We start from the raw sequence: 8,913 nt of genomic DNA on the forward strand, positions 1-8,913 counted from the left end.
GGCGGCGGGCCCCTGCTCACGGGCGGCGCGGCGGTGCACATCTCTGCCGCCGGCGCCGCCAAGGCCACTCTCTACTGCCGCGTCTTCCTGCTCGACGGAACCGAAGTGAGCGTGGACCTGCCGGTGAGTGACGGGGCCGGACCCGGGCACTGGCACCCTGCGCCCCGGGGCGCCCCTCCCCCAGTGCTTCCCGCCGGGGCGCTCTCCCCGCACCTCGCCGGGGGTCCCCTCCCCCTTCCCGGAGCGCTCCTTAACCCTGGTTCCATCTTGGGCCACTCGGCCCCGGTCTCTTCCGGGGCCCTACTCCTGGCTGGCGCACCTGCCTTGGCACTTCGCGCAGCGGGCTGGCACCTTCTCTGCGTCCCACCTCGTCCCTTGGGCCTCCCTCCCCGGCGCACCCGGTCTGCCGTCCCGAGTGCCCCTCCTCCCCCGGCGCGGGTGACTGTTGTCCTTCCTCGGGCCCCCTCCCAGGTTCCAGCCGGTGTTTTCTTGGTGCTGGGTTATTGGTTAGACAATCTTAAAGCAATGCGGGGTTGCCCCCGGGTGGCCCACTTGCCCACAAACTCGCCACCGGGCCTTGATGAGGTGGCAGGGTTGAAGCCTTCTCTCTTGCTGCCGGGCAGGTGCCCCAAGTTTGGGAGGGAGCCAGGGGACCATTTCTGTGCTCTCCAGATCCCCTTTCACACACGCACACACCCCAATGCCCCCTCATCTCCATCCCAAAGAGCCCACCGGGCCTGCAGCCTCGTAGGGGGTTGGGCCACTTGGGCGCCAATTCGAGAGTCGACTGCTGGAACCTGGCCAACTTTGCGCGGTCTGAGCCTTAGCAGGTGCGTTGAGAGGCGGCTCCCCGGCGCCCTGCCGGCCTGGTGCGCGGACTTTTCCCCGGGCAACGTGCGTGGGGCCGTGTAGGTACCCGAGGCGACCGCCCTGGGGCCTGAGTCCCCTGCCACCCGCCCACAGGTGGTTGCATTGCACCCCACCTCCCTTCAATGAGAGCTAGGTTGGTGCTGCCGTCAGGGCCAGGGCGCCAGGCTACCGACTGTCTTTATAGCCTAAGGGGCCAGATCCGATCAAATCAAACCCTCACATTAATGGGGCGCCTGCTGTGCACCCAACTGTGGGGCAGACGGTGCCTTTGGGAATCCTTTCGTGTGGCTGAGGGCACAACAGTGATTGAGCTTTACAATAAATGTCACAGATCATCCCGAGGGTCTCAAGGGGGAAAAACAACATAGCTGGACTTTCAGAGAGCGTTTAGGCTCCCTTGAGTGAGGAAAATTCTTTGGACTTCTTGAGAGAACAAGGAACCTGTAAGGTCTTCAGATGGGAAAATCAGAGCCAGTCTGACCTGGAGTTTAAAGCTTCCTTGTATATGTTTAATTTTGAGAGGGTTCGATGTATGGCTCTCCCCGCCCCCCTCCCATCCTCCTATTCTCTAGGTACCATTTTGTTATGATGATACCTTTTTTTTGGGGGGGGGGCTTTTAACTCTCGAGAAGGTGACAACAGAGCAGTGCTCAGAGTTGTAGTCTTTAACATAGCATTACAATGTTACTGCGCCCCAAGAATGAGGTTCTCCAGCGTTTAGTCAGCCGGGAGAGGAGGCCTGAAGAGCTAAGCAGAGTGGGGAGATGGACAGTTGTGTGTGGAGAGGATGTGGCGTATTTGGTTCTGGGATCTGGGAGAGGAATGGCATCCTTGGGAACTTTGACAGTGCTCCTCGCTGATGATTTTCTTGTCTCTTCCCTGGGAATGATTCGTTTATAAAATGTATTGCTTCTGTCAGGTTTGTGCGACAGGCTTAAGTGGTGTTTCTGGGATGAAAAAATACAGACTGAGTCAAGTGCATGCTTGGGGAGTAGACCCAAACTTGTACTGAAACGAACCTGCAGGCTCTGGGTGGTGCCCGCTCAGGCAGCTGGGGGCCACCCCCTCCCACCCCCACCACCAGCTCAGGACCCCTAGGGAGAAGGGGCTCATTTGCATAGGCAAAGCTTTCTTCAGTTTACTTGTCAAAAGAAGGTTTTCTCATGATGGCAAATGATTTCTTGGGGTCTTTAAGACATGGTTTATTTACAGACATACGCATATGCTTGCAGTAGAAAGGCACATAAAAATTACCTGGGGGGGGGGGAATTGTCAGGTGAAGTCTCTAGAAGGAAATATGAAGAATTGCCAGTGTGCCCAGATCGTCGATTTATTAAAGATTTATTAGGTATTGGGACTACATCACAGCCTCCTGCGCCAGGCTTCCTGGATTAGCGTTTCAGTTCTGATTGATTCTGGGATTTATGAGGTTAACGCCAGGTGGCCAGCTCCCCACCTGTTTGTCCTTGGGGTGGGGAGGGGCTCCTCCCTCAGACCCATTTCATGGAGCTCACTTTTTATGTTCGCCTTTTTGACTTTTGGCTTCAGTTGTCACCATTCTCCTTTCTGCCATCCTGACTTTTTACCACTTCTGGACTGGCAGGGCTGCCTGGGCCGCACATAAGGTATGCCTTGGTTCTCCACGCCAGGCTCTCCCTCTCAGTCACTTCCATAGGAGCTCACACACTGGCCAGACTTCCCACCACCTCTTTGTCAGGAGAACCTCTGCTGGTGTGAAGTCAGGAATTCCTTTGCTCAGCACTCAGTGGTTATGCATTGCCATAAACCACTTGATTAGCCCTTATCAAGCAAGGTACTCATGTTCTGAAGTTGCTTGGGACACACCAACCTCAGTGTGGCAGTTCCTGGGGCACCTAACTTTTCTATTCAGTCAGCATTTATGGGGCATCTCCCGTGGGCCCAGTGCTATGTCATGGACACAGAAACGAGTGAGAAGTGTCCTTGAGACTCCACGCAGGTTGGAACATCTTTTTGTATGTGAAGCTAAGGGATGTGACAGGCTCCCCAGGGGAGGGGAAGGGCTGAATTGGGAAGACTATCTGGAGACTTTTGACACTTGAGATTATAGGGTGTCCACTTGCATGTCTGTTGGACTTTTTTATAATAGCTGTGTGTCAAGTCAACTTAGGAGCCAAGCCAAAGATCAACTGTCATTTCCAATAAAGGGGGAGCCACTGTCGTGTTCTTTAGCTGTGATCTTTTTCTGGTGAGGGGCTTCACCCCTCTGCACCCTTGTGTATTCTTTTTTAAAATTATCTAGTTTTTATTTATGCATTCAAGAACTAGGGTGTAGACCAGAGGTGCATGACATGAGAGGATTCACCAGAGATGGAGTGGGGAGCAGAATAGGCGGATCTCCTGAAATACACTGTTGAGGGGAGCAATGGGTGAGACAGAAGAGGTCTGCTGTGACATGTGGGTCAGCTTCCTGGCCAGGGATCAAATTTGGGCCTCAGTGGCTGGTGATAGCTTGATAGCGCTGAGACTTTAACCCCTACAGTACCAGAAAGGTTCTTCTGGGTATTCTTAACCTTTGCTATGGAGAGTAGTTTCCCAGTCTTGGGTAAAACGAATAAAAGGCTCTTTCAGAATCTGCTATACCATGCAGTGTCAAGTGGACTGCACACAGCCAGCATCCAGGGGAGTCCCTGGCTCAGCCTACAAAACCACGATGCCACTGTGAGCCACTCCTCTCCAGACAACCTGGCCCTGCCTTAGAAGGTGACTCCCTCTCTAGCCTGACCCTGCCCTGCCCTGCCCAGCCTTCAGGTGTGGTGTGGTCAGAGCCGAGCTGGACTCCCTCTGCCTGCCCCAGTCTCTTTCCTTCTATTAACGCAGCTGAAGATCCCATTAGTGTGCTTGGCAGTGGCACTCGCTGTTGACTCATATTAGCTCTCTGTTGACTAAATCCCTGGCATCCTTTTGCTCGTGCGGCTGTTGCTCAGCCCCGGCTCCCCCCTCTTCAGCACACACAGTCTTCCAGCAGCTGTGTGTGAAAAGCTGTCAGGCTGTGTGGCTGAATGGTCAGCTCCCACCATGCCTCGGAGGGCACAGACAGTGTCCGGACCTCAGTGCCGGCTCGCTGGGTCCAGTGCAGGCATGGAGCCCAGTAGCTAGAGGTCTCAGCTCTGAGTATGCAGCCTGGCTGTGCAGCCTCGGACTGACTGCAGTGTAATCTTTCTGAGCATCGGTTTTCGCGTCTTTAGAATGGGGCTGTTAGGATGACATGACAAGAAGGCTATAAAAAGCCTCTGTATGCATACATAAATAAATCTTTGTTAAAAAGCCTCTGTAAACAGCTGGGTGCCGAGGATTGCTTGTAGGTTGTAATCTTAGACATGTCTCACGCCTCCTCTTTGGCCTATGGAAAGGGTTTGGAAAATTTTCGAGTAAGGAACACTTAAAAAAAGCTGTGCCAGGAAGGCTAAATATTAGTTGCTTCTCCTTTAATGGAAACTGAAAGTTGGATGTAGTATGAGCGATGATTTTTAAGAGTCTCACTTTGATTTAGAAAAGAAGCCCCCCAGCCCAAACAAAAAAATAAATAATGGTTCTTGGAATTTTAGGTCTAGAACTGCTGAACCAGCAAAATGACATCATATAACACACACCTCACCGTGGCTTTGGAAAGGATCCCTAGACAGCATCTGATGTTGTACGTGTTGCACCTGTTGTGTATGTGGGGAACTGAGGTTGTGAACTGATGTCCCTTTAGGCACTCAGTGGAGAGTTACAATGGGCTTCTTTGAGGACCTTGGTGGCCTTGCCCTTGGAGGTGACTCCCTACCCCATCCCCCCAGACCCACATAGGACTGGGGAGGGAAACGGTATGTTTCTGGCAGTTGACAGTGGGACACATTTCCCTGGAAGAGAGGACTTTCCAGCACAGTGGTTCTCTGACTCTAGTGTGCACAGCACTCATCCAGGACTTTCTTTTCTCCAATTAAAATTTCCAGAATCCCTCGCCCCCTCCACCCCGCCCCCCCGCCACATTTCTGACTGTTTAAGGAAGCTGGACTCGGGTAGCCCAGGGGATTCTGATGAAGGGCCTCTCACGTCCTTTGAAAATCACAGACACTGGAATTGGGAGAGCAGATGGCACTGCTATACTGGTCACTAAGAGCTGCTGGGCCCAGGTGATGAGTACCTTTGAGTTGGGAGTTGACCGTTTCCTACCGGAGCATTAGGGAGCCCATTTTTGTCCCAGCAGAATAGGGACTAGGCTGGAAGGGAGACTTAAGACCAATGATAGGCTGTTGCATTAGGTAGGTCAGGTGGCAGCAAGAGGGGCATAGAGTGCCAGGGTGGGTAGCAGATGGTGTTGAGTGTATGGACAGGGAAGGTGGAAGCATCATGGTCTATCTTGGGGGGTACGGGTGATCTCTCTTCCCCTTCCTTAGGGTAAGAGATGCAGAGCCACGGAAGGCACCCCAGCAAAGAGAAGGCAGCTCCTCATCTCTCCCCACTCCCAAGGTTCTGATTGCCATGGGCATGACTTTGCCTTCTTCCAGGCCGCTGGGTGGCCTGCTTTTTCCTGCCCCTAAGGGAAGGTATTTGGCTCAATGTGGCCCCTACCAGATGCCAGTGAGACCATCGAGAGCCGAGAATACCTATGTTTTAAAAAAAAACAAAAAAAACCTTTGTTTTAAAAGGTGGGCTGAGACGGGGGTGGAAAGACAAAGACCAGCATCTTTCCTGAATGGTGTATGTATGTGACATCTAACTTTGGTTCCACACTTGCTGGCTGTGGGGTGTTGAGGGGGTGGGGGCGTGTCTGTTCTGCCTCTGAGTGCCAGTAACATGACCCTACACTGGTCCAGGACTGAATAAATATTAACTGGCTGAACACTTTCACGTGCATAATCGCATTGAATCCTGTCCCAAGTGCACCGCTATGGATGAAGGCACAGGTCTGTTTAGTTTTGAAATAGAAGGCCAGGGCCTGGGGGAGGAGGAGTAGGTAGAACTTTCCTTTAAATCCTTGCATAGGGACTGAGAAAAAGTCCATTCTGTAACAGAAATCCTCCACCCACAATTTGTCCTCAAAACACATGTTTCATCCTTCTGCACTGCCTCGCTCCTGGCCAACCTGCTCTCTGCCTGCAGGTTTCTGGATCCAGCAAGCTTCTGCTGCCCTTGGCATTCTCTGCCTATGGCAGCCACGTGGGCAGAGCCGGCGGCTGATTCGTCTAGGTGGTGGTGACTCTCCCCCCACGTTGGTGATTGCTTGCCTCCCCTACTTTTATTTCATATTAAAGCATGTTTATAAGGCAGCCCCAGTAGAACATATAGAGAAGCCAACCATCTCAGAGTTCATCAGAGACAATCACTGTTCAAGTCATGGTGTGTATCCATTTGGTCCTTTTTCATATTTAGACATAACTGTGTGCTTAAAATGATGAACTTAAATGAGTTGATGAAAGTCTCCCCTGGGAAATTTATACCCCAAGCTTGTGTCTCTTTAAGGTGGGGCCCTCGATCACTGTCTTCCCCCTCCCCACACCACCTGCCCCCTTCCCAACTTAACACTTACTGGGAACCTTAGCTGGTGTGGGGAACCCTCAGAGCAGATTGCCCACCTGAGCTGTGTGCTGCCTACTGCTCTGCCTGGGTGACCAGCAAGCCCTGCATTCTTGGGGCTCCTTCCCCTCTGTGGTCTCCACTTATGGTAAGAGATCCCACTGGTGTCACATTTGAGGACTCATGTTCCAAACATCACTTTGGGTGGGTCTTCACGCTCACCTGTCTAGAGGGTTCCACATTCTGCTGATGTTGCAGAGACAGGCGGGAGCCTTGTAGCAGCCCAGGTATGCCCCCTGTTTCTGGGATCCCCTAATCTCGCTCCTCCTGCAGCTTCTTTGGTTTCTCTCCAGAGATGGATGTATCTCACTAGTCCCACTGAATTTTAATTTCTGGTTTACTTTTTAATCATTTTCCAAAATGTATATATTTTTAGTCAGCAAAGACTTATGAGCATTCAGACTGCATTAAATATCGGGGAGGGATATACAAGGGTGCAGTCTAGTAGAGGAGACAGCGCAACATGTGACCCCATGTGAGATAAAGCTGGGGTACGCATCTGGCCTGTGCCGTGGAGTTGGAGATAGTCTGATGCCCAGCGTGACCACAGGTTGTCCCAAAGGACATGTAGGATTTGGTGGGGGGGTGTTGGGGTAGAGGAAATAGCAGTTGCAAAGGAGTGGAGGATGGGAACTAGAGAATCTTGCTCCTTGGGCCCTGGGACCCTTGGGATTGGGGAGGATTTTGAACTCAAGCTTGTCCCAGAGTCTTAACAGGACAAGTGAGGCACCTCTGAAGCACAGATAAAAGTCTTGAGTTAATAAGAGCAAAGCTTATGAGCCCCTGCTGCAGGGCTGGTACTGTGCTAGTTAAGTGATTGTCTGGTCAAATCCTTGCAAAACCTCTGTTGGGAGTTGCTGTTTTGTAGAGAGGAGAATGGGGCTTAGCAGGTTGAGAAGTCTAAATTTGCTCTTGTCACATGGGCAGTAAAGATAGGCTGGCCAGGTCCCCCCTCTGAGAGTGTGACAGGACATGGGAGGCTGGCTGGGTGGGCTTTTTCTTCTGAGGTAGAGGGGGGCCCTCAGCTCAGAAGGGGGTCAGATTTACATCTTAGTTATACATGCTGAATTATCTTTCTGTTCAGAGTGCATTTTAATTTGATGGCCATAATTCTTCAATACTGAGGTCACAGATAGGCTGCATTTTAAAAAAGTGTTTAATAGAACATCAAAATTATCACAAAAAAAAAAAGCTTACATCTTCCCATCCTGCTGCATAGCAGCTAGTTGTTTTCATTTTGCTCCTTTCCATCTTGGTGCTTCCCTCTGCCTGGTCTATAACCTTTTTTGTTATAAATTTTTCCCTCCCAAGCCTTCCTGACACACTTCTCCCCAGTTTTGTCCCCTCTTCGGTGCTTATTCTGACTGTGCTTATTCTGAATTATTTAAATCCCCTCACTCGACCTCCCACCCCACCCCCATCTCTCTGTATATATATGTGTGTGTGTCCCCTTAATTGTGAGTGTCTGGGAAGGTATCACTGCCTCCTTTGCACATGTTCTGGGGGAGCAGATGTCCTAGGGCCACTCAGGGGGAGAGCCAGAATTGAACCTAGGCTTCCAGACTCATCTTCCAGGGCTCTCCTCCAGCCCCTACAGTGCACACGCAGCCTTCCTGATGGAAATGTGTGACCCTTGGAGCCGCTGGGAAGCTCAGAATCCTTGGGATCAGACTTGTGATTTCATGCAATACAAGTCACCTTCTCTCCTGAGCACCTTGCCTCTTGGCATCTCTGGCGTTTCATCTCTGCCCACCACGTCTCATTTGTTACAGCATCTCCTCCCTCCCCCCCCAGAGTCACGGTTGGCTGAGTGCCCCAGCCTTTCCTTCTTGAAGTTCAGAACTGTAGGTAATATTCCGAGGGTCCTGGGCCACTGAGGGGTGCTCTGGAGCCTCCTTGTTACCCAGCGCTGAGCTGGGCCCCAGGGTGGATGCAGACTGCCTGCTTCAGCCCCTACCGACTTTGTGGCATGTCGTCGACCACTGTGTGTTAGCCCGCTCTGATGGGTTCAGGTTGGCCTGATACGCTTCTCCTTATCCTGCCTGCCCCCTTCACTGCATATGCCTTGAATTACAGGTGGTTTTTTTTTAAAAGTGTGGTAAAATGTAAGTACTATGAAATTTACATTTGAACCATTTTTGGGCATATAATTCCATGGCATTACATGCATTCATGTTTTTTCACAACTGTCTTCCCCATCTGAAACTCGACCCATTAAACACTAGCTCCCCTCTGGCCCTGGCAACTAGCATCCTGCCTTCTGTCTCTAGGAGTTTGACTCTCCCAGGTACCTCCTATAGGTGGAATCACACAGAATTTGGCCTTTTGTGTCTGCTTCATTCTCCTAGCATGGTGCACTCAAGATTTGTCCATGTTGTAGCCTGGGTCCGAATGTCTTTCCTTTTTTTAATAGGATGTATTGATTTATTCATACAGAACTGG

The 8,913-nt window shown here is 51.4% G+C and overlaps 1 protein-coding gene across 1 annotated transcript in view; it reads left to right on the forward strand.

Moving 5' to 3' along the window:
- The window catches only part of EPB41L4B (erythrocyte membrane protein band 4.1 like 4B), a gene marked incomplete at its 5' end in the record, with an annotated part of 122,714 nt that continues 113,801 nt past the window's right edge, over positions 1-8,913 (forward strand). The window contains one exon of the mRNA XM_004677958.2: positions 1-123. Within this exon, the coding sequence (XP_004678015.1) occupies positions 1-123 (123 nt within the window). The remainder of the gene's footprint in view (positions 124-8,913) is intronic.

Source organism: Condylura cristata, unplaced genomic scaffold (genome assembly GCF_000260355.1).
Source record: "Condylura cristata isolate star-nosed mole 26May11 unplaced genomic scaffold, ConCri1.0 scaffold00006, whole genome shotgun sequence".
NCBI lineage: Eukaryota > Metazoa > Chordata > Mammalia > Eulipotyphla > Talpidae > Condylura > Condylura cristata.